The following is a 26502-nucleotide window of genomic DNA, read 5'->3' as shown; positions in this document are numbered from 1 at the left end:
TGTGTGTGTGTGTGTGTGTGTGTGTGTGTGCGTGTATTTTGAGGGATGTGCAGAAGATAGTACTAAAGACAAGAAAAAAAGTCCCCATTACTAACTTAGTAGGAGATCTTGTTTCCTTTTTCAAAATCCTACATATTATTCTCTGAACTAAATGAACATGTATGAATTTAGCTTTCATATTCACATGACTTATACAAAATTGGTAGCATTACAGAATGATTTCTTACCACATATTAAGAGTCCTCACACTGATTTTTCAAGACAGAAAATACTTTCTTAAGCCTGCTACTCCTAAAGTCTGATGCTTTCCTCTTTGCGTTTCTGAGAGTCAGACCTAGATACAAATATTTCATGCATAAGAGGCTTCCTGGATTGATGTGTCTAACGACAGCTAAGAGACATCCCTTGGTAGATTACTTACCCGATCAGTTTTCCCTTCTGTCTGAATGCTGGTGTGGCTACGGACCTCATGGTCGTCTTCAAGGTCAGAAACATCCTCTAGTTCCTCTGGTGTCTGTGAAAAGAAAGCAAAGCATAGCTGCTGAGGGTAAAAATGCTGCCACCACATTGAAGAGTCTGTAGGACCTCAGAAACATGACCACTGAGTTCACATCGAATCTTGAAATTCAACCCTAGCTACATACAAGAGAGGTATTAATCATATAAAACTTCAACATCATCGTAGATTAAAAAGTAGAAAAAAACTCTGCTGAAGAACACATATAAAATACAGTAAAGTAAGATTTGTTCATAAAGAGAAACCAAATAGCTATCCATGCAGTGTAGCAGGTGAATCTTGATTATACCATGCTACATGAAAGGTGCCAATTTCTTAGACAAGTGGATGGAACTAGAAAACATCATCCTAAGTGAGGTAACCCAATCACAAAAGAACACACATGGTATGCACTCACTGATAAGTAGATATTAGATCAAAAGCTCGGAATACCCAAGATACTATTAACAGACCACATGAAACTCAAGAAGAAGGAAAGCAAATGTGTGGATGCTTTACTCTTTCTTAGAATGGGGAACAAAACACTCATGGGAACAAATACGGAGACAAATTGTGGAAGAGTGACTAAAGGAAAGGCCCTCCAGAGACTGCCCCATCTAGAGATCCATCCATACAGTCACCAAACCAGTCACAACCGTGGATGCCAAGAAGTGCATGCTGACAGGAGCCTGATATGGCTGTCTCCTGAGAGGCTCTGCCAGAGCCTGAGAAATACAGAAGTAGATGTTCACAGTCAACCATTGGACTGAGCATAGGGTCCCCAATGAGAAAGGACGGAAGGAGCTGAAGGGGTTTGCAACCCCAAAGAAATAACAGCAATATCAACCAACCAGAGTTCTCAGTGTCTAAACCACCAACCAAGGAGTACACACGGAGAGATCCATGGCTCTAGCCATATATGCAATAGAGGATGGCCTTGTTAGGCATCAATTGAAGAGGACTTTGGTCCTATGAAGGCTTGATGCCCCAGTGCAGGGGAAATCCAGGACAAGGAGGAAGGAGTGTGTGGGTGAGTGGGTGGGGGAACATCCTCATAGAAGCAGGGAGAGGGGACATGTGATAGGGAATCTGGGGGGGGGGAACAGAAAAGAGGATAACATTTGAAATGTAAATAAAGAAAATATCCAATAAAAAAAGAGATCCTATCAAAAATAAAAATAAAATACAAAAATAAAGAGATTACTGAATATGAAATGAAATTTTTGGAATATACATATCTATTGGAAACAAATTTTATTTTATAGGAGAAAACACTATGATTTAAATGGGTTTGACCTCTTTGGGATGTTGAAATTCTGGAATTAGATAAATGATGATCACTTTAGACTATATAAATATGCTAAAATGTTGAATTTTTGCTTTTAAATGAAGAACTTTATTTTATATGAATTAATTCCAAAAATTTTAGAGCAATAGGAAAAGTAGAGAGCAGATGGAATTTTCTGTCATTGCAAAAAATCTGACTAGCCATTATACTGCTACTTTAAACCAAGGTGCTTAGATTAGTAAGTAAGTCAGAAAAGTTTCACTAAGTCAATAAGACATCAGATGTCACCACAACTATCAAGAAACTACATTTTCTAGGAACTTACATGAACTATAATATAACTTGAATTTCTGTGAGTGTGATAGTTTGTATATGCTTGTTTGGTCCAGGGATTGACACTATGATGAGGTATGGCCTTGTTGGAGTAGGTGTGGCCTTGTTGGAGTTAAGTGTGTCACTGTGAGCATGGGCTTTAAGACCCTCATCCTCGCTGCCTGGAAGACAGTATTCTGCTAGCAGCCTTCAGGTGAAGATGTAGAAATCTCAGCTCCTCCTGCACCATGCCTGCCTGGATGCTGCCATGTCCCCACCTTGGTGGTAAATGGACTGAAACTCTGAACCTGTAAGCCAGCCCCAATTAAATGTCCTTATAAGAGTTGCCTTGGTCATGTTGTCTGTCCACAGCAGTAAAACCCTAACTAAGGCAGTGAATATTCTCAACAGTTAACCACTGTGTATTCTTTTTGCTATCAGTTGAGACAGCCCTTGCTCAGGAAACCTCTAGATAGAACTGTATACCTGACATGCATTTCCTCATCTCCTTGACTTCCCTTGTCATAGGCTCATCAAACTTTAGCTCTTCAGTATTTTTTAAATTGTCCGGCTAAGTATTGAATGGTATATGCTGTGAGGTAAGGATTAGCTGAGAGTCCTTACCAAAATAAAAATAAGAACTAAGATACTTGCTATCGTTACTTCAAGTACAGATTGAAATGAATACCAAGAATTAACTTTTTTTTTTATTTTGTATGGTCACAACTTTGTACTATGATGTATTTAATACAGAGTCCTGCCCAAAAAATCCAGAAATAAATAGTTTTGTTTTTTGTTTTTTTGTTTTCAAAATGAAGTTAAAGACAGCCTCAAGACTGTATCTCTTTTGTAGACATGGCTACTGAAGACTGGCCTCCTTAGATCAGTTCTGATGTTCCTTAATTGTTTATCATATAGTATTTTAGACATTTCTGTCATTGTCCAGGGCCTTTCTTTCCAGTGGTACCAGCCTGAAGATGAGACAAGTGATTATTAGCTGATACTTTGGAACAAAGTACCAGTTTCTGTTTCACTATTGGCTCTGGATAATTGATTATTTCCTGCATCATTAAGCAACACGGTCTATGTTCTCAAATATTTGTAATGAGTAACCCCGTTTGCAATGAGCATCCTTATTGCCTCATTGTATAATTCTTTATATTTATTCCATGTCTGCAAGCAGATGTAAATATTCTCCATTCACTTAGACCTTCAACATGCTCAGCTTCTGGTTCTTTATGCATAGATCTATTGCAGCTCTGAGTAAGAACAATCTTGGAGCAATTGATTCTCTCTTCCCAAGTATTAATAGCCTAAGGTCAACAGCAGATAGCTTCTTGCAAAACCCACACATTTCACTGTTAGCCATTTTGTGTATTTTCACAGAAGTTTTGAGAAGAACATTTTCCTCTTTCCTTGATACATAGGCTAAGTCTGAGGACATATGTATATATTTTGTAGAGCAAATTCCCTTTCTCAAGTCTCGTTGCTTTTAATTGAAGACTGTCTGATGCCCCCACTGTGATCTGTTTGTTATAAATGTCTTTTTTTTTAATTACATGGGTAGCTTCATCCTTTAGTGCAGCATAGTCTCACCATTCATTCCAATGTGTAATCAAGCCCACTTACTAAAACTATGACTGCTTTCAGAAATCTCAACAACCAGTTTTGTTGCTGGAAGAGCCAAAGCCCTATCAATTACACCCACATACTTCTGTGCTTTCCTTTTCTGTATCATGGAACTAATAGTTTTTCTAGCAAAGCCACCAAAATTGACCTCTTCTCTTCATGAGGAAAATCAGTGGGAGAGTGTTCAAAATGCTTGCTGGAAACATTTCCTGTTCCATAAGGCAAGTGGTTAAAGGCATTGTGAAATAAGTTAAATACATAATGTCACAGTTTAAATTAAGTGGAAGCTGAGAAATGATATTTCTGTAATCATTTCTTGGAATATGTGTTAACTTTTTCATGTTTGAAGGCCACCCATGGAAATAATAAGATGTACTTTTACGGAAGGGAGATTATGAGTATAGTGCTCCTTAACTAGTGATTTTACAAAAGCAAAATGTGGAGGCTGGTGCTATGTTCAGTGCTAGAGCACAGGATTAGGATGTGTTCTAGTTTCCTTTCAGTTGTTGTGATAAAACATCCAGATGAATACCAACAGAGAGAGGGAAAGCGTTGGTTTGATTTATAATTTCAAGTTACAATCAATTCTTTTGGGGAAGTAAAGGCAGAAACTCATTGCATCCCATCCCAGTCTCAGCCCAGAGCAGAGACATAAAAAATGCATCCTTGCTTGCTTGCTCGCTTTCAGCAAACTTCTTCCTCATTTATGCAGTCCAGCACCACCTTCCTAAGAATAGTGTGACCCACAATGGGTGTTGTCTTCCTACATCAGTGAGCAATTAGAAGATTCCCCTACAGACAAGCCCAGGAGCCAACTTGCTTAGATAATTAACCACTTGGATTCTCATCTAGGGAGATTTGAGGTTTCTCAGCATATGCATAGAAAGTTACAAGTGTTTGTGTGTTCTCAGTCACTTACCAATCTGTGACAGGAGACTGACCCACCATGAAGGTAATGCTGTAGAGTACAATGACCCAATAACTTTGTATAATGCATATCTGAATTTGAATGCTTGCCATGCGATGAGGGACAGCATGCAATTTATGAACCTTTTAAAACTTTGCTTTTCTCAGACCAGAATCTCAGTAATGTTACCTAAGACCAAAATGTGTTCTGCAGCTCAATTGTGCAGAGATGTTGTAATTGGTAAACCTCCATACAGAGCTGTGATAGAACAAGGGTGTTTCTCTTTTGTCTTCTTCTTCTTGTACTATTATCTAATCCCTATAAAACTTTCACAAATATTTGTGCAAACCTAAGATGCCTCTAATTTAATTCAAATGTATTCTCAGACTATGACCTTAGACAGTCCAATAAATACCTATTCCTGCAGTATCCCCACATAGTATGCTTCCTGGACACGGTGCTTACTAAACACCTGGAGCTATGTTTGATAACTGTGCCTTCATATTATGACTATGTTGAATAGAATTTAATATAATTCAGCGTACATTGTTTTCCCTATGAAGCCTGTGAAGGGGATTTTCAATTGACATTTATTTTAATGATCTTAAGTGGCTTTCCCAAGTGTTTACCTTAAAACATACTCTAAGGAATGGTGTGGATAAATTACCTTCTTTAAAGTGGACTGTATCTAAATTTTAACAAAACAAAGGGGGTTTAATTATCTAGAGAGTGTTTAATGGTTCTGGGTATTAATTGGCTGTTTCTCATATAAGAATTCAGGAAATTTATTTCATCTTTTCCTCTCAGAACTTGCCCCAAAGTGACTGGAAATAAGTTTAAGTTTCCTACCCGTGATACAGAGAACATACTACCTAACTCACACGAGAGACAAAATAAGATGATACATTGAAATGTCATTTAGTAAGTAGGAATTACTGAATTGTCGATGCAGTTAATAATTATAAACTGTCCTTATTTTTCTTAGATGTTCTTAGTGACATAAAAGAGAGAAAAATAGCCAGGCGTGGTGGTGCACGCCTTTAATCCCAGCACTTGGGAGACAGGCAGATTTCTGAGTTCGAGGCCAGCCTGTCTACAGAGTGACTTTCATGACAGCCAGAGCTATACTGAGAAACCCTGTCTCAAAAAACCAAGAGAGAGAGAGAGAGAGAGACAGAGAGAGACAGAGAGAGACAGAGAGAGAGAGAGACAGAGAGAGAGAATCAGATATAAGTAAGACTTGAAAGCACACAGGAAGCAGCAGAATGTGCCCTGAAACTACAGGGGCAGAAAAATGATAGATACACACATGGATAGGTGATGCATAGGCAGACAGACAGATGATAAATTTCCTTCTTAAGAAGCTCTGTGTTTTATTATTGTTTAACATTATCTCATTTATTCATTTTGCATCCACAGTGAGGGGAATAAATGGCCTTATGACTAAACACTCATCTCTACAGACCTTGTGAATGTGCAAAGCTAAATATTTTAAAAGAAAACTGGTGATCATGAAAGAGCAACAAGAAAACAAGGATGAAAAAATAAAGGAAGAAAGAAAGGTCAGATAGGAGGGAAGTACACACAGAGAAAGGAGAAACTCCACACCTCTGACCCAAAATTGAAATTTTATCCTTAACATTCAACAAACCAGTGAGCTCCCTGACAGAATTCCCCACTTCTACTCCCAACTCTCCCAGAGTTCCCAAGTACTATTTAATAGCTCCTTCTTCTGCCACATTATAAGGGATAATGTGGAAGGGTGTCTTGAGAATTTTGGTCCTGATGTAAACACAGTGTAAATCACAGCCTTAGTCTCTCTATCAGGATCGTAGTGGACAGCCATTCCTCTGCTCCAGAGATATCAATGAAACACATCTAGAAAAAGCACAGATCAACTCAGCAGAAGGGTCATAAATGAAAGTGACACCATCAATATTACTGTCCTTATTCAGCCACCAAATGAGCTTATAATGTGGACCAGCTCCTAAGAGGAACATTCCTAATTCATGAAAACGGTCACATGACAAGTCCAGCTGGAAGCTTAAATAAAGACATGAAAGACAGATGAAGCCATGAAAGATAATGGGGTTTGGGTGAAAGCATATTTTTGGAAAGCTCAAATAGTAGAAATCTCCAGATCTTTTCTCTTTGAGAAAAGGAAAACAAGGCAGTCATGTTTAATTAAGCTCTTCATGTACAATTCATTGGCAAAATGGGACCCGCTAATCCCATATTCCTTTTATCATTCAATCTTAACAATTAGCATAGTATTAATTCTTGTTATTTCTCTATCACAAGAGAGAAGACCACTCTTATACTTAGTAGATCATGGTTCTGTATCACATAGCTAATAAAGGGCATTTCAAAACAGAGCCCAAATTTGTTTTCTGGACCAAGTGACATGGCAGTCACAACTGCATGGTAAGCTTGAAAACTTTAAGAAGCTGCATATGTATTACAAAAGCTTTAAGGAGACTAGGGAGATGCTTTAGTCAGCAAAGTGTTTGCCATGCAAGCATGAGAACCTGAGTCGGATCTCTAACACCCAGGCTAAAGCAGATGTCCATACCCCTGTTATCCAGAATTGAGGAGGTAGAGACTGGGGATCCATGGGTTTCCTGTCCAGACAGTCAAGCAAGACTGGTGAGCTCCAAAGTCAGGGAGAGACTACATCAAAAAATAAAGTGGAGAGTGATCATGGAAGGCATCCTGTGGTGGCCTCTGGCCCCCATGGACACTTGTGTATGTATGTATGTGTGTATGTACATATGTATGTATGTATGTATGTATGTATGTATGTATGTAAGTAAACATGTGTATATGTGTATATATGGATATTTGGTGTATATGTATACATGTTGTATGTTCAGGTATATGTGTCTATATGTATGCAATATACATGTAGATATGATATATATGCATATATACATATATTGATATATATCTATATTTATCAATATGTACATGTATATGTACATATGTATATATGTATAGATGTGTATTTATGTATATGTATATTTGTATGTGTATACATATATACACATATGTACCTATACACATGCACACTCACACACAGCTTCAAAAGCATGGTTATGCTGCTTAGAAAATAAGGTAGACAAGGATTTATAGATTGAGCATCATGAAAGATTCATCTTCAGTCTCCTTACCAGCCATGTGTCATTTCTCTACATGGTGAACATAGTGTCTTTACTAAATTTGTGACTTGGGTGCTCCTCGCTGTTCCATTGTTCCCTCCCAGTAGCTAGTATAACTTTACAAACTGAACTGAAAATCTCTTTATTTTCCAGACTGTTCCCTTGCTTCAATATATAACAAGGTATAGATGAATTAAACTTTTCCCCACAGCCTTAGTACCAGGTCTGAAAACTGCCCAAGTCATTTCTTTTTATTTTGAATTTAATCCACATTAATATATATTGATGAGCAAAACTTAAAGAACATGAAGCATTCAGGGACAGGTCTGTGATTTCTGTTATATATTCTGATTTTTAATAGAAAGCATAGGGAAGTTGTTGTGGATAGCCCTGGGGCTAATTATATTTGATGTTAATTCTGTTCTGTGACTGGCTGTGAACAAGGAATGAGTCAGCACTCAGGTGATTTCTTGTAAACCTGCTTCCCACCTTAATTTGTAAAATAAAGGAGAGCTGATGATTGGGCAGATAAAAGGGAGGGTGAAGAGGAAGGTGAAGAGAGAGAAGAAGGAGAAAATAGAAGAGGGAGAGGACACAGAGGAGGAGGAGGAAGAAGAAAAGTAGAGCAGAAGCACATGGCCTAAAGAAACCGCAAGTTCTAAGGGGTCTCATAGATGTAAAAGATGGTAGTGTAGCGTTAGATCTGCCTAGTCTAGGCACACAGCATGCCTTCATATTAACTGAGTCGTGTTTTCATTGTCAGGTCATATTTGGGAGGAGAGTTACTTTACTAATTGTGGTTTGTTATATATTCTGATTTTGAATAGAAATCATAGGAAAGTGATGAAATTCTTATAGTAGGGTGAAATGCAGCAGAGCCACGCCCACTGGGCCATTGAACAAGAAATGAGTTCGCTGAGAAAACAGTTTCCTCTGAAGGAATTAAAGCATTGGACTGAGATCATAAAACTAAAAAAATCTCACCTTCTACATCAAACTCCATAACCAAACACTATATATATATAATTTTCCTTTATAATATACAATGTAACATAGCTTAACAAATTTTAAATGTCTACAGATTTTACTTAGGATATTAAAATAAGATATTCAAGGTACTTGCATAGAAAATGCACATACATGTCGAATATGTAAGTGAAAACAGACAGAGAAAGCCTCAAACAGCTTTTTGGAGAACAAGACAAACCATGTATTTGGAAACACCAAGTTTCACAAGAGATGGTAATTGAATACCAGGTATCACATCATTTTAAGTGAATGTATGTGCATGTGTATGTATGCAAAAACACTCAAAGAAAACACCTCAATAGATGCTAGTAGGTACCATCTATGAGCTTTCGAATAGTCCATGTGGCTCTTTTGCTCGAAGGTGATTTCTTTGTAAATTTTTACAATGCCCGTTTACTGTTTTCACTGGCAGGGGGAAAAATGCAATAAATGTCATAAGGAAATCTGCTTAAGGTTCAATAGGCCATTTCAAGGGCAAGACTGTAAGAGCTGAGCAGGACCACAGAGCACCTTGCAATATGACTGTTACTGCTTCATGGTTGAAGCTGAGGTAGACACAGCATCCTAAGTGTGAGGAAAGCTGTAGCCTGATGTCTTCCTGGTCACAGAGGACATTAAAGGGGAGTGCAATGGCTGAGGCAAAGAAGTCCCTCCCCCTCCCTCATGCAACTCCCTTGCATTGCCTTGTCTTAGTTCTATGGCTTGGTAAGAGCAGTTACTCCATCCATCGATGCATGGGTCACATTTTTCGCCTTCAGGGAAGTGAACTTAGAAAAATGCTGTCTAGCCACAATTTTGAGGGTATGGAGAGTGGTGTCTCGCCTTCCTACTGTGAATATATATTGCATTGAGGAAAACTTTTGCCTTCAGATTTCATTAGGATGCTAAGTACAATATCAATAGCACTATCCAAATTCATCTAGTAAGAAAACTCGAAACACCAGCTGGGTTTCAGTCATGGTACACTTCCATGCAGGGTGCCCCAAACTGGCATTCTTATTTCCTTGAGTTAAAAAAAAAAAAAACTGGAGAAATATACAATAAGTTACATATTACTAGGGAGATGCTGCTGTTCAGTAAGACTGTAATTTAGATGACTAGTAGACTTGGTACATATTATTCACAGTTCACAGATTGAAATTTGCTTTATGGGACATAAGAATTCCCTACATTGCCAGAAGAAAGTGGACTAAGCTGGCAGCTTGGGTATAAAATACGACACTGAAATGCAACAAAGCAAATGTTTGGACAACCCCTAAGGAAGAATTACACTGTTATATAAAGAGATTGTTAAGTCCCCAAACTAAAAAGCCTCTTTGTACATGGAAGAGAATCCATCATTGTGTAAGACCCGATCCAGTGGAGGCACTCATAGTGGCTATGAAATTGAATCTTGGCACATAGTTTATACTATATCTAGAGATATTTGTCCCAAGCAGAGGAATTAGGATTGGTTGGGAGACAAACATACTGTACAAAAACATACTGAAACAGCATGCATGTCTCTTCATATATTAGATGTATAGAGAAGAAAATCAGTCATTCCCCCCCAGACCACATTGCTCAGAAAAAAAAAAAATAGTGAAACTTATTCACATAAAATCTTATACACAGATACTCATAGTTGATTTATCTGTAGTATCCACAAACATGGACCAGTCACATCCACAAATTTCTTTAATGAATGAACTTAAAAGAAATTACTTTTTAAAACTTATTTTATTAGGTATTTTCTTCATTTACATTTCAAATGCTATCCCGGATGTCCCTTATACCCTCCCCGCAACCTGTTCCCCTGCCCACCCACTCCCACTTCTTGGCCCTGGCGTTCCCCTGTATGGGGCATATAAAGTTTGCAAAACCAAGAGGCCTCTCTTCCCAATGATGGCCAACTAGGCCATCTTCTACTACATATGCAGCTAGAGGCACAAGCTCTGGAGGTACTGATTATTTCATATTGTTGTTCCACCTATAGGGTTGCAGACCCCTTCAGTTCCTTGGGTAATTTCTCTAGCTCCTCCATTGGGGTCTCTGTGTTCTATCCTATAGATGACTATGGGCCTCCATTTCGGTGTTTACCAGGGCATTGGCATAGCCTCACAGAGATAGCTATATCAGTGTCCTTTCAGCAAGATCTTGCTGGAATATCAATAGTGTCTGTGTTTGGTGGCTGATTATGGGATGGACTCCTGGGTGGGGCAGTCTCTGGATGCTCCATCCTTTCCTCTTAGCTCCAAACTTTGTCTCTATTGTACATCTATTTACTGGAAAGCTATTCTACAAAGCTGAATAGGTTGTTGATTAAAATAACATGGGAGTCAAAAAATAGGTTTGATCAGTAAAATCAGGCAAATTGTACAAATCTTGTACAGTCCAACTAATATAGGGGAAAGGAAATTTTACCCTGGAAGTTGTTTCGAAGCTAAGGGGGGGGAGGGTGTCAAGCTATAAAGCAACATGGGTGAGATTTTACTCCTCATATAAATTCCTGTGGCACTGAGAGTTTCAGGGTTGGATACCTATGCATGTGACAATGCTAACTGGAATTTACTAAATATCTGCTTGTTAAAGATAAAGCAATAGTTCAGTGAAAACATGCATTCACTCCCTCGCCCACTCATCTGACATGTAACAGTGTTAACCACTGTTTGACCCAAGACTGCAAGAGAACTTATTTATTTATTTAATAAATGACTTTAAAAAGAAATTATTTAATAAATTGTATATCTATTTACTGTTATAAATTCATAAGACTTTCTAGTGATTAAATGCATCAAGAATATACAGCTTCATTTTTAAATTATTTAACCAATAGCCATTATTGTTTAAGAACTCATAGATTTATAGCGGGGACACACCTAATAAATTGAAAATGGAATTTGTCAACAGAAACTTTGTTCATGAGAAATCTCTTTGAAGGTGCTTGAGTACTAATAGCAAGGGCAAGTTCTTCAGAGGGACATAAATGTAAGTTGAGGCAAAAAAGTCAAGACATAATGGCAGTGTGATTGCTATGTTACTTAATTGTATTTATGATACAGCGAAGCAGTTACATAATGCTCGTTTAAACTATGCTTTTAAAAAATAAGTACAAGACCTAAGCTCTCTTCAGCAGGCTTCTTTATTTGAAGTCATCCACTTCTTTGTCCCAGTTTTCACTGTTTGAGTACATCTTCCATCTATTCCAGGCAATCTGTTATTACATTCAACATGATTCCCCCAATAATGTTTCATTCTCCATTTTCACTGAAGAGGAACTATGCAAATATGAAGAAACAAGGAACCACATTCAGTCCTTTGAAAAGCCATCTTCTTTTGAAATTAACTTATAATAAGAGAGACAGTTTTTGGATGTGTATCACAGTTAACAATGTGGCAAGATGAAAAATTATGCCACATTCTAGATAAGAGAATTAGCTTGAGTTAATTATCATCAGTTGCTGTGTGCTATTATTCTATTTAAATCTGAAGATGTCAAATACTGCTTTCATTATAATGTAAGACAAAAATAAAATAAAACAACGTGAACTGTTAGAGATTACATTCAAAAATATTTAGAGACATAGCCCACATGAAGTATTGAACATTGAAGCCTGTCAGGTATTGTTTTTTTTTCACAAACTACATAAGATATAGATTTATTCAATGCTCAAGTTTTGTTTACTAAGTTTTGTAAAAATGTGATGAATTATTGAAATAATTTATATGCATCTTCCTATGAAGATACTGTCTGATTTGGATAAAGGAAATTTTTAGTTCGATTCCAAAGTTTCCAGTTTGATATTTTGTTGTCTGCATCCTCTACAACTTGCACCTCAGGTAGTATTCTCATGTGCATGTGTATAAATTGCTTTGGCTTATTTTAAAACAATCAGCAAAGTGAGAAAAAAGACTTCCCAGAATACTGAAGACTATGTATGAGTAGGGATATCTTCAGAATGATACACCAACCCTGTATCCCTACTTCATATAAATGAAAATTTTCCTTTAACCAATGACTCTGAATCCTCTCTATAAGGAAACAAAACAATCCACATGAATTATTGCTCAAATATACAAAGAATTGAGTACGAAGTTAGTTCAGCATTCCTGGGAAAGATAGCATCAAATCTAGGTTTGCATTTTATTTTCATTCATATACCCACTAGTACAATCACCTCCCCATTTTTCACTGAATTCCCTGAATAATTAAAATATGATGAAATGTTCGATATGGTTGAGGTACAAGGGATTTCCACGTATAAGAGAACATGTATTGTGTGACTCTGGAAATTGTTCAGATAAAAGTTCCTTAGGTGTGTTTTATTTCTTCCTAATTAGGATATTCACAATGGATATGGATTGGCTTCTGAGTGGACATATTGAACAGCACATTTTTCACTTCCATGTGCAATGACTTTTGTAATGGCCCAGGGCACAGAGTAAGTTCTCCATAAAAAATGCTCATCATCCAGCACTCATTCTTTTTTTTTTTTTTTTTTAAAGATTTATTTATTTATATCTAAGTACACTGTAGCTGTCTTCAGATGCACCAGAAGAGGGCGTCAGATCTCATTATGGATGGTTGTGAGCCACCATGTGGTTGAACTCAGAATTTGAACTCAGGACCTTCAGAAGAGCAGTCGGTGCTCCTAACCACTGAGCCATCTCTCCAGCCCCCAGCACTCATTCTTAAGAAAACATCTGTAGGAAACAACCTGAAACTTTTTATACCACAGTGAATCATTACCAAAATGTAATCCCACTACACTATGGATTGACTATTCAAATTTGGGCAACTATACCAAATACCTTCAGTTTCATTTTGCCTAACTTATAATGATTTTTGGTTGCTGTTAGACAATCTGGCAAATGAGTAATACCAGTTACTTAATATAGTGCTGAAACACAAGTATTTAATAAAGAAATCTACTTTGATTTAAATTATCAAAATTATTCAACTTATTGAATTATATCAACTCCTCTGTTGTTCTAATGATAACAGATGCAAATATTATTTATTATGCCTAATTACATTTGCTGTCATAATTTTAAGAAAGTTCTATTAGATAATGAGAAAGCAGGTTTTTGTCCCACCTGATTGTATACATGTAGAGTGCAGTCAGTCATGCTATTTTAACCTTTACTACTTTAGGTCCCTTATTCTGAAAAATGTGATTCATAGCATATCAACAGTCTGTGAAGCAATGCATATAAGTAGAAAGGTATATAAGAATCATCAAAATATATTTTAAACATCAAGCAGTGGACAGGCAGCTGTTAGCACAGTGAATCACACACAGAGAAGCATCTCATGTAGGGTTTCACTCATGATTCTTAAGTTTGACAACTCGAGACATAAGAAGAACTAGATCTTAAATGAGCCAGGCTGGACTTAATATCGTAAGTTTAAAACTCTGAAAGCATTCTTCTTTGAAAACTGCATAACTGTGGTAAGAAGTCAGAGGAGTGTATAAGAGGGTACCAGGGATCTACTGGGATCTAAGCCTTTGGGATGTGGCTTAAAATGGTAGGAGTCACAAACTTTTTATTGTCACCTAACTCAAAGCTGTTTAGTAACATACACCCATTTTGTGTTTACCTCCATGATGTCAGTTGCTCTACATACATAACTTAGAGTGGAGATAGGATTCAGCTAAAGCTCGAACAGCGGATGCTTCCCTGGAAAAGTGTCTTCTATCCACACAGAGGCCACTGTGGAAGTTTCAGTAATGCACTGAAGCTCAGAAGTAGAAGTCGACAGTGAAAATTACATCAGGTTTCTTAATTAAACAAAGATCCTTATTAGCCTTTGCCCTAATTTTAGTAATTCATAGTTAAACAGAAGAAATTAAAAATCACTAAATTTTATTGCTAATAAATCTCTGTAACTAATTTAAAACCCTTCTAGTCACAGCTAGGAATAGCTATGTCACTAGCTCCTTGCTTCAGCTATAACACAGTTATATAGTTTGTAGCTCATACAACATCCTGGTTTCCTTCAGATATAGTACATGTTACACTTCATTTCATATGTCAGATTCTACATGAGACCTTATTGTGGCCGTAAGAGATTGAAAAAGAGACTAGCAGTGATGATGTCAGGAGAGAAAAGTTGAGTTTTGCTTTGCGAAAACTCACAGCATGGTGTTATATACCTTTATTCTCTGCACGTGGGAGGTAGTCAAGACTACATAAGCTAGAGTCCAGCCTGGCCTACATGGGGAGGCCCAGGAGAGCCAGAACTATGAGCCAGTAATGTTTTGTTTTGTTTTGTTTTGTTTTGTTTTGTTTTTATAAAACATGTTTTCATAGCCATTCCATACATGCTTGCAAATAAGAATCTACTATAGCTTCCATACTGTTCTCCACTAAAGTTATCAAAAGCACTGAGAGGTAAATGGCTGATCCTAGGGCAGGATTGGAAATAGATAAGAAGTTGAAATTATCTTTGTACAGTTAAAATGCAATGGCATGCTGACAAAAAAGAGAAAGAAATGAAAAGAAAGGAGGGAAGGAAGAAGGGAATGTAGGAAGGAAGGAAGGAAGGAAGAAAGGAAGGAAGGAAAGAAGGAAGAAATTTTCATCATAGGATCTTGTCAAAGACACAGTTGCTGATGCTCAATGGTCAAAGCTGGAAAATGTTCATTAGTGAAAAAGTGAAGCAGTCTAAGGAAATAACCCAAACCATCTAATAAGTACTTATTATCCCACACTGAACAAACATATACAGAATGTATAAATAAATGGGGTAAATGTACATATATCCTCCTTGAAACTGCCAAAGAAATTCTAAGACTAAAAATAATCATTAAATAATTACTAATCTCCCTTTAAGAAGGTGAATGTCCCTTTCCACTCTGTGTGAGCTAGACAGTGATTTACTTGCTATGATGAGTGTGGAATAAAGAAATTCTAAGACTAAAAATAATCATTAAATAATTACTAATCTCCCTTTAAGAAGGTGAATGTCCCTTTCCACTCTGTGTGAGCTAGACAGTGATTTACTTGCTATGATGAGTGTGGAATAAAGAAATTCTAAGACTAAAAATAATCATTAAATAATTACTAATCTCCCTTTAAGAAGGTGAATGTCCCTTTCCACTCTGTGTGAGCTAGACAGTGATTTACTTGCTATGATGAGTGTGGAATAAAGAACAAAATACTCTAGTGTGTCAAAAGCAACATCAACAGTCAAATCTAGTCCTGACACCGGAAATGACATAATGGGAATGGTACCTTTTCTGTAGTTCCCATCCTCATGACATGTAAACCTTAGTTTACCTTAGAAAATCCCATTTTAGCAGGTATCCTATGAAATGACTTATTTATATCCCCCCAGTACAATAAAACAAGGCAATAAAAACTATGATGGCATCAAGCAGGTCCTAGGAGAGGACTATGACCTAACAAAAACAAAATGAATTTGAATCAACTGTGAACTTTTTTATTTACTTATTTAATACGTGTGTGTGTGTGTGTGTGTGTGTGTGTGTCTGTCTGTCTGTCTGTCTGTCTGTCTGTCTGTCTAAGAATACACATGGCTGCAAGGGCACATACTATGTAGTGTTGAAGTTAAAGAACACCTTTAGGGAGTTGGTCTTTTCCTTTCAGTGTAGAAGTTTGTTAGGCTTGTATGTCAAATTCCTTTCTTTGCTGTTCCATCTTGCTTCCCCTAAACTGAAGACTTTAATAATATGGGAGTAATAAGGATTTATAAATTTGAAAGATTATGTGGCTAGAGAGAAGGCTCTGAAGGTTAACAAATAAACAAACAAAAAAACCAAAAAACAAAAAACGACTTTCATTAGCATAGAGGGGTGAGTTAAGATTTCCAGCACCCATGTAGAAAGACACACATGGTTGTGTATACTTCTAACCCCAGAAACTGAGAACAAGAGTATGGTGGAGAACAGCCCCAGCCTGTTGACCACCAGTCTCCCCCAAATGGTTCTGTGCAGCTCCACATTCACCAGGAGGTCCTGAGTCAGGAAGGGAAGGCAGAAATCCATCTAGCATCTTAGTTTCTCATCAGCGTGTGTATACAAGGACCCATACATCTGCACTCATATGTACACTATAGACACCATAGACATGCAAACACCCTCCCACACATAGAAGAAAAAAATGTATGAAATCAATGAAGTTGCCAATGGTAAGGATGCTGAGTTTGCTTCTCATGGGAATGCCATGCTCTGCCTTTGCCATGATTTAGTAAAGTTAGACATTTTTTATTGGGTAAGGACTATTTAATGGGAGTAAAAAATAAATAAATACAAATGCCAATAATCATGTAGGTTATGTCGTGAAAATAAATACCCTGCTCACAAATTTTCAAAAAAATCTATAATATCGATTTTAAATACATAGATTAAAAAAACTATAATAATCTATTTATCAAGAAGACAGCAAAACTTTCTGAGACTAACTTTGAAAGACTTCAGGTAGCCATAAAAATGTAGATATCCATACCATTTTTATTTCAAGTGACCAAGATATTAAGCAGATAAATAAAAGATAACCTTGAGACAATAGAATATTAGTCTTTGTTAAAAGCTTCAGATGATGCTAGTGGGAGATGTGGAAGTCAACCTTGTGAAGGAAAAAGGAGGATGGAGAGCAGAGTACCACGGGTTCCTTAAACTACTCAGAATCCTGATCTTCCATAGATGGCATCAGATCTAAGATAGCCCCTGAAACACCAGTGAGACAGTATAAAGGAATCGAGCGAGACCAGGGTGACTGCTTCCCCCATCTTCTCTGAAGTCTTAACAGGTGTCTGTGCTCCCCCCTAGTCCCCAACTGCTTCTGAGTTACCTCTTCAGGAAGAGCTTTTATTGGAACAAGATGCAATTGATCTAGGATTTAGGGGGCGTGGGATTGGCTCAAACACTTTATATAAGCTTCTGTGCTGAGCAATGAATTCAGATCTGCACCCTGATGCTGGTATCGGTATCTGAAGTCCGAGTTGCAGGATTCATGAAGTGACTCCATCACCTCTTGATCCCCATCCTCGGTCCTGTTCCCACAATACTATCAACTTAAAAGTATAGATATGTTAAAGAATCAGGTCCGCATCTAAACAGGCACAAAAGAAAAGCAAACCCAGAAAAAGATCCTTTCATCTGCAGTCAACTTTTTTTCTGAAAGGAACCAGGAACACACAATTGGAAAATGATAGGTCCTTTCAAAAATTGTGTTGTAAAATTTATGCATCCATAGGTGGAAAAGTAAAATCAGAGCATTCTCTTACAATGAACAATATTCAGTTCCAAATAGGTTACATCAATGCAAAGCTCCAAGCCATGAAACTACTAAAAGAAAAGATAGGAGAAACCTGTGACATCAGTTGGTGTAGTGATGTTTTGGATTGACCTCAAAACCCCAAAAGCACAGCATCTCCATCATCCCCCCCCCACACCTTTCTGTGTATATGTGTGCATGTGTGTGTGTCTGAGTGTGCACATGTGTGTACAGCTGTGTGAATGCACATGCATGTGAGCATCTCTGTGTGTGTGCATCTGTGTGTGTGTGTAAAATAAAATATCTGAAAAAAATCAACCTAGAAGAGGAGAGCATAACCTTTGTTCACAGTTTCAGAGTTTTTAGCCATGATCATTATGTTCTGTCACTTTGAGGCCAAGGAAGTAGAACAAGATACTCATGGTATGGTCATTAGTATAGAGAGAAAGACTGGAAGGGGCTAAGATTCAGCTGTACTGAAAGTAGCCACCACCACCACCCCTTCTTTCCCCTTGAAGTGTCATACCACCTCTTCGATACTTGAACTACACTGGATATTTCAAGTCTAAGCCATCACAAAAGGCAACACATACAAAATCAGATAAATAGGATGTTCCCAAACTGGATAGTCTTCAGAGGAAAGGAAAAATGAAAACCATCATTGATTAATTAAAATGATTCAAAGTGTGAGGGTCTTGAGAAATGACTGGGCAGAGCAAGGATAAAACATATGTTTCTATTTCTAATTTTTGATCTACATAAACGTCTTAAGAAGGTTTTAAATGGATACAGTACCAAACATGGCAGTGTGTGCCTGCAACAACAGGTAGGTTGAAATGGTAGGACTTCAAGTTGGAGGCTAACCTTTTTTAAATAATGAGACTTGGCCTCATATAAACAAGTACTGATGCAAATGAATGAATGAATCAATGTATTCAGAATGCTCAATAGCAAAGCACATTGAAAAAACAAAACAAACAAAACTACATCAAACTGAAGGCTTACTGTCAGCTGAAGGAAAACAGTAAATAGTTAAAAGAATGCTAGATCAGGGTCCTCTAACTGTGCAACCTTAGTGAGAGACACTATAGAAGTATACCAACTATAAAGGTTCCATGACCTTTAAGGAAAATAGTAGTGTCATTGTCCCCAAATTTTATTTTGTGGTTGCTATTGCTGAGAGAGAAAAATGATTAACTATATAATGTTTGGGTAAATTAAAGTTCTTAATGTCAAGAAATATAGTACAAGACGAATATGAAAACCAGTGGGAATATATCCTCTTGTGTTATATTTGAGGTGTAGGTATTGTTTGTCATATGCATGTTTCTTAGCTACAGAGAATTATATTCCCATAGCAACGAGAACATAAATACCACCCAAGTTCATGTGGTTGAATAAAGTAAGCCATGGCAAGTATCTAAATGGTGAAATGGGTAATATCTGGTCAAGATAAAATATGAAGTGTTCCTTGACACATGAGGTCAGGGAACTTCTGGGAAGAAAGAGAAAGATTATAAAGCAAAGGGACCAAGGGATGGATTATGAGATGGAACCTTCTAGCTGTGACAGGAATCGCCATGCCCATGGAAGCTCAATGTTATGACTGCCTGAACAACACCTGAACAGTTCCACAAGAGTTAGCATGCCAATGTAGGTAGGGGGAATTTCGTGGGAATCTAAGACTAGATGAAGAGCCACAGCCATTAGTAACTGCTAGAATGTGGAGAGTTGAAATTCCCAAGGAAGTAGTTCCCTATTTGGTTATCCAATACGAATAGTCAGCTCTGGGAAATATACTGCAGGAAACACATTGTAGACTGTACAGGCTGTAGGTGTGCGTTTAATTATTCATATGTGGACATAACATCAGCAGGTAACATCTACAAGGCTGTGGATTTGGAGGGAGCGGATGTGGGAGGAATACAAAGGAAGAGAAAAGGGGGCTGATGACATGGTTATATTTTAACCAAATCTTAAATCATTACAAAGAAATGTCCCAAGCATGGAGATCATATCTCTAAGAACAGAGAAGCTAACCAGAAGGGATGCTCCTGAATCTATGGACAATTTAAAAATAAAAACATTTAGCCGGGCATGGTGGCGCACGCCTTTAATCCCAGCACTCAGGAGGCAGAGGCAGGCAGATTTCTGAGTTCGAGGCCAGCCTGGTCTACAAAGTGAGTTCCAGGACAGCCAGGGCCACACAGAGAAACCCTGTCTTGAAAAACAAACAAACAAACAAACAAATAAACAAATAAATATAAATAAAAATAAATCGTTGGTGATTCTGATGGTTTTAACACTCTTTCTGTTTTTTTGTTTTGTTTTGTTATCAGCACTGTCCATAATGGTTCAGAAATAGTTCCTACTTTTAGAAAAATAGGAGCTGATACATAAACATGTACACAATAGATGATTGAGAGCACTATTTTGCAAACAGAGTTTCATTTATTGATTCAAGTGAAAATACACTCAATTTAAAATGAGTGCATTGGCTAAACATGTATTTAAAGAGGAACTTAATGGGATTAAGTACAAATGGGGAAAAACTTTGTTTTACAGATATCTAGAAGCTATCTGATAATTACAAAAAATAAAATTGCTATCATTTCTAGGACAAAATGGCTTATGAGCAAGTAGGTATAAAACATTTAGTGAAAGACTGTAAAAGTTGTGATCTATATAGATGTACTTTTATTTAATTACACAGATATTAATAGGTTATGACAGAAAGTTCATGAATTCCAATAACACAAGTTGATTCTCAAGGATCTCATTGATTTTTGTCAAATTTTCATATCAATATTGAGTAAAGTTGGAATGAATGTATGTTGTTTCAAAATAAGCAGTGATTGATAATTTCATTGGTATTAATAACTAAGCAAAAACAGAACAAAAAGACTTTTACTGGAACTTCTTTGAATCTATAATGACAGGAGTTCCTTCCTTGACAGGCAACACTTTTCTAACACTAAAAATCTGTTTGCTGGTTTTCTTAATTTGTCGTCTAATTAACAATATGTTGTTTACAGACCAGACAAGACACAATTTATGCAAATTATATTAGTACAAATATATATATATATATATTTCTGGAAAACAAGTGGTACTGGGTTAGCAGAGATGACAGTCTTCCTTGTGGTGTACAAACAACCCCACAATGGCATATGTCAAGCTGTCCTTAGGAATTCTGGCATGTGAAAGTTGAAAAGAGAGGAATGCAACTGTGGTTGGAATTTGTCAACGACCTTTCTCTTCTATGTTCAGTGCCCTAGTTTTGATCTTCCCAATATCATCCCTGAAAAAAGAATGAAAAGAAAAGTTCCACATACCATTGTGTAGAATTGTACCTATCACAGAAGCTTATCCAGTTCACTTAGAAAGCTGTGGACCTCTAGTTTTAATATTGCTGTCAACAGATACCACTAAATATACATTTTAAATTTTCACTAATGCAGCAACTAGACTCAATAACACCTAAGTATTAAAAATGGAAGTCTGTAGTATGTCACTGCTTCACTGTAACTCCTGAGTACAACAGAACGACCACCTCTACCATATTGTTATAAAATATGTTTATTATGAGTCTACTTTCAAAGTAATACTCTAGAAAAGTCTGAAATCCAGAATATTTCTGCCTTATAATATTACATATATCAATGCCATGGGACACAAAGAATGTACACATGCAGAGAGAGAGAGAGAGAGAGAGAGAGAGAGAGAGAGAGAGAGAGAGAGAGAGAGAGAGAGAGAGAGAGAGAGATTAGGCAGGAAAAGAGGAAAGTATAACAGCAAATAAACAAACAACAATGTTTAATAAAAACACTTACAACTTGGAGGAGGAGATATATTAGTTCAAGAATGCAAAATATCTGAAAATCAAAGACACTTTGCTAATGAAATACCAGATAAATAGCACCAAAGAACATTCAGAAAACGTTGAACATTGAATGTATGCTAAATAATATAATATCAATGTTAACCATTTGAGTGCTAATAATATCAAAATGATTTTCTAGAAGTGTCCATGTTCTTAAATGATTCATGCATGTGTAAACATAGCTGCTCACATGGTAATAACCTGTATTTCTCTATCTACATTTATGGAAACAGAGAAAATAAATAAGGAAAAGGAGAATTAATTGTTGAATCCAGGTAAATTGAAAAAGTATTCCAAAGATGAAAACACCAAATATTAGAAATAATCTATGAATGAAATGAGACTCTTATATATATACACTATATGAATATATAAATTACATATATACATATCTAAAACTATAAGTTTTTAGTTTTTAGCATACAAAGTTTGAAAGCTTATGATTGCTGTTCATAGAGGAGCAATTGTAAAGTTTGTGACATAACAGTTATCTAGATTTTTATCTAGTAACTAACTGCCCCAGACCACATTTGTCCACTATAATTCTTATTTACAGATCAGAGAAGCATCTTTGAATAACAAGCATATCCTGGGTGGATTAATTCATGAAATCTCCTTAGATCCATGTCCAAGAAAGAAAAAAAAACTTTATTTAATTTTTAAGGCAGAAAAAAGCCACAGTGCACATATTTGTCATAATTCTTCATGTCATCGATGGATTATTGTATAATCTAATGTTTCGACCTTCACAATGCGTAAGAGAAATCTCTTCAGGATTTCAAATTTCTAGTCTAAATGGTCAGGAAATCCAGATTTCCCCTCGCGTTTCTGGTCCTACCATTTACTTTAGCCTTCTGAGTTTCTCTGACTGACATAATGAAGGGAATTCTGTGCTCTGACTGACTAGCAATGAAATCTTTCACACTATTTCCTGAGATTCATCTCAGATTTATGGCTACACGTTTAGAGATATCATGATGCAGAAATGTTGGGCAAGAAATAAAACTATATTTTCCCCTTTCTCACTTCAGTGAAGCACAATTTCCATTTACCCCACTGTATTTCCCCACACAATATGTTCTTCAGAGCCAGGGTTATAAATTTGAAAAGATTTATAGGCAAGACTAACATGGATGCCATTTATCCCTTGTTGGCATGTTCCTTTAGCTCCTGAGAGACATGCATCACATACGAATAGCTTACATTCATGTACTGGTCGGGATTTCTTTCTGCTAAACATAAGGTTCTGCTTTGATTATAATACTTTTGTGTAGTTCAAAGAAAATTTGCTTATGAATTTTCTGAAATGTTCCAACTTTAGGTTTTCAGGTAATCTACTACTTTTTCAAATATTTTCTTTGTTTTTGAGATTATAACATTATCACATCATTTCTCCCTGCCTTTTCCTCCCTCTAATTCCTCCTAGGTATCCAACACTCTTTGCTATAATTCATAGTCTCCCTTTTCATGCATTGTTGATAATATAGGTATATGTTACATCGTTATGTGTTATGTGTTATATATTATGTGTTACATGTTATGCATTACATATTATATATCATGTACCATATATCATATATTATATTCTAGTGTCTAAACACATGAATAAAACCTTTTAACCTTATATATTTTTACTTGCACGTATATGTCTCTAGTACTGATGATTCAATGTTAGATAACCAATTGGTATGCTTCTCCAAAAGGGAGACTGTTTCTCCTACCCTTAGCAGTCCTACTCATCTGAATCCTGTCTCCTTTGAGGCCTCATTGATTTCCCTCGGGTCAGGTTTAAATAGCTGTGTTGGTGAGACTTCAAAAGTATAGCTTCTGAATAATTCAATTTAACTTGAATGTAACATTTTCCCCTACATATAGTTCTACAGATATAGTTAGCAGATTTGATTTATAGAATTTTACATGGCAATACAGAATTGTAATTGTCAAGTAAAAGACATAGATAGGCTCTCCGTGTATTGGTAGAACAATAAAGTCTATGACCTGTATGGAGAAATCCAGGCAGGCTTACCCTGACATAATAAAGTAAGACGTGATGGAATGTCCTGGGTTAAACTCCAGGAAAGTCCTCTCTCTCTCTCTCTCTCTCTCTCTCTCTCTCTCTCTCTCTCTCTCTCTCTCTCTCTCTTGTGGAGATGAAGTAGACGAATGAGAAAGGTCAACTGGGCTTTTTAGCAAAATAAAGTTGTTGACATCTAGCCCAAAGAATGTCCAGAATTTGAGATATATTTTGTACCTGCCTTCTTCAATGTAAAGATATAATTCCCCCACCTAAAGAATGTATAATTTTACCACCTCTTCCTATTTTTTTATGCAAAATGTGGAGGAAGAAGTAAGATGATGATCTTAAAAGTATGGCAAACTGAAGATAAGTAGACACAATTCAAGGTTATGGGCAGACTAAGAACAAAGGAAAGATGCATGTTGGTCTTCTGAGATTTTTGTAAGATAAATGAATCCTGTGACCAGGGACAGAGGCACAATTCTTATAATTTGCTATTTTTTATGATAAAGAGTCCATCCATAATGCCATTTGCTAATACATATTTCATCTGTCTCTTAACAACTACGCCTTTCTGGCAATAAAATATCCAATTGTTGTTTGGTCACTGATGAACATGGTACCTCAGTTGCATAGGGAAATCCATCCCATATTTCAAACCCCACAGGGCATGGCTGCAACCAGGAAAGGAAAGGAACCTTTTGTCCATTGAAGCCTTACGTGAGAGCCATGTGGAAGAGCTGGAGTAACTCTTTTAAATAAGATCATTCACATGGCAGATGGGGAGTGTTTTCTCTTTGTTTAGTCTTGTGTCTTTGCAGTTTTCCCTTTAAGGGATTTTCTTGTTGGCAGTTGTGAAGGAACTTAAGAAATAGAGGGTAAGAGAGACAAAAATGAGGACATTCAATCGAACATATTCAGAGAAAACATTTAGTCTTCATATAGTTTACTCAGAGACAGTCTTACTTATAGTTTATTCCACAAACCATAGGTTTTACACCTGTCTAAGACATTGAATTGATGAAAGATTGGACAGTTGACACCTAATACTGGATTTTCTGATGCCATTTTCTTTAGTTACTTCCATGTATATAAACTTCATTTACATACTGCTGGTACAATTTTTCTACAAAAAATATAGAATGTGAGAAATGTAGCAATCATACAGTTATGCAGTGAGAATATTGAAAATAATAAATCCTTAAGGCCCTAAAGACACTCAAGGAATATGTCACATTTTTGAGTCCTAAATCTGCCTCTGTGAAGCAACTAAGACATAGGAGGTTTTGATAGCATGGTATGCTGTATTTTGTGGTTTTTTTCACTTGAGAAGATCTTAATGTTTATATTTATTTTTCCAATAACTTACACCCTTATCATTTTCTATAGAGTACAAATATGAAACACCAGAATGATTGAATACTATCAATATATACCACAATCTTAACATATGTGTTATAAACTGAGATATCCTTACACATTTAGAAAGTTTGGAGGTATTTAAGTGCTCTAAAATTTGCAGTAATATATCAAGAGAGAATTCCATAAATAGGAAGAACATACTTTTTTTGGATGAGACTATTGTGTCAATATGATACATACTTTTAACTTATTTTTCAGAGGTTGAAATATTTTTCAAGAACAGGAGTTGGGGCGTTGATGAAGTAGCACTATTGCTTTCTGCTTTGGGAGGTACATACATCACTGCTCTGCCTGTAAAGCACGGGGGCTCTGTCACAAATCTTGTTTCTACTTATAATTAATTAAGCAAAACTAAAATGTTGAAAGTACTACAAATCAAATTTAATTTAAACGACTATGATGGTTTCAACAGAGATGAATGGGATGTCTGTCTTATGCATCATTACATCCTCGAAGTCCTCTTAAAACGTCTCAATAGGAAAAATCCTGACTTTGGGAAGAGATGCGTTTACCACTGAGATCCCAATTACATTACCAGCACAACACCTGAACACCACCCAAGTGGCTGCAAGAACAATTCTTTCAACTAATTCCTTTGCCTCATCAATATGACTTTTTAATATGAATCCAATACATAGGCGATACAAATTTTATAACCTGATCTATCCTGAACTTTAGACCATATGCCATTGCCAATATAAAAATGCAATCTTGATTTAGGTGCTTAATTAAAAGGTAGGCTACATGATAAATTAATACTCATCTGTAAGTTAAAATATGTCTTATAGAGCATCTCCCGGTCATAGTCTTACCCCTGTGAGACATTTGAAGGCACATAAATAATTCTACACACCGTGCAATCTCATCTTTACTAAGGCAGTTTATTTTATTATTTCATAACTTCATTGCATCTCCCTGCATCCTGTGATTTCTTCTCTTATGGCAGAATCTCCAAATCTCTTCCTTCACCTCACACACAGAAAATGAGCAGAAGGTGAGATCTGTCATGACTAAAATGCCCATTTTTTTTTAATCGTGTCAAATCACAGACACATTTATGACTTTCTTCTGAAATATGCAAGAAAGTAATTTTCAAATCATTTATATAAGGTTATGTAAAGTTTACTTATTTATTGGTT

General features: G+C 36.5%; 1 protein-coding gene across 2 annotated transcripts in view; it reads right to left on the bottom strand.

Annotated features, from left to right (window-relative positions):
• The window catches only part of Ctnna3 (catenin alpha 3), a 1475129-nt gene that overhangs the window by 163714 nt on the left and 1284913 nt on the right, over positions 1-26502 (bottom strand). For both annotated transcript variants that reach the window (XM_021205680.2, XM_029542317.1), the window contains exon 14: positions 422-514. In XM_021205680.2, coding sequence (XP_021061339.1) covers positions 422-514 — 93 coding nt within the window. The remainder of the gene's footprint in view (positions 1-421; positions 515-26502) is intronic.

The sequence above is a fragment of the Mus pahari genome, chromosome 9, assembly GCF_900095145.1.
Source record: "Mus pahari chromosome 9, PAHARI_EIJ_v1.1, whole genome shotgun sequence".
Lineage (NCBI taxonomy): Eukaryota > Metazoa > Chordata > Mammalia > Rodentia > Muridae > Mus > Mus pahari.
The sequence above is the reverse complement of the archived record's forward strand: the minus strand, read 5'-3'. Positions and strand labels throughout refer to the sequence as shown.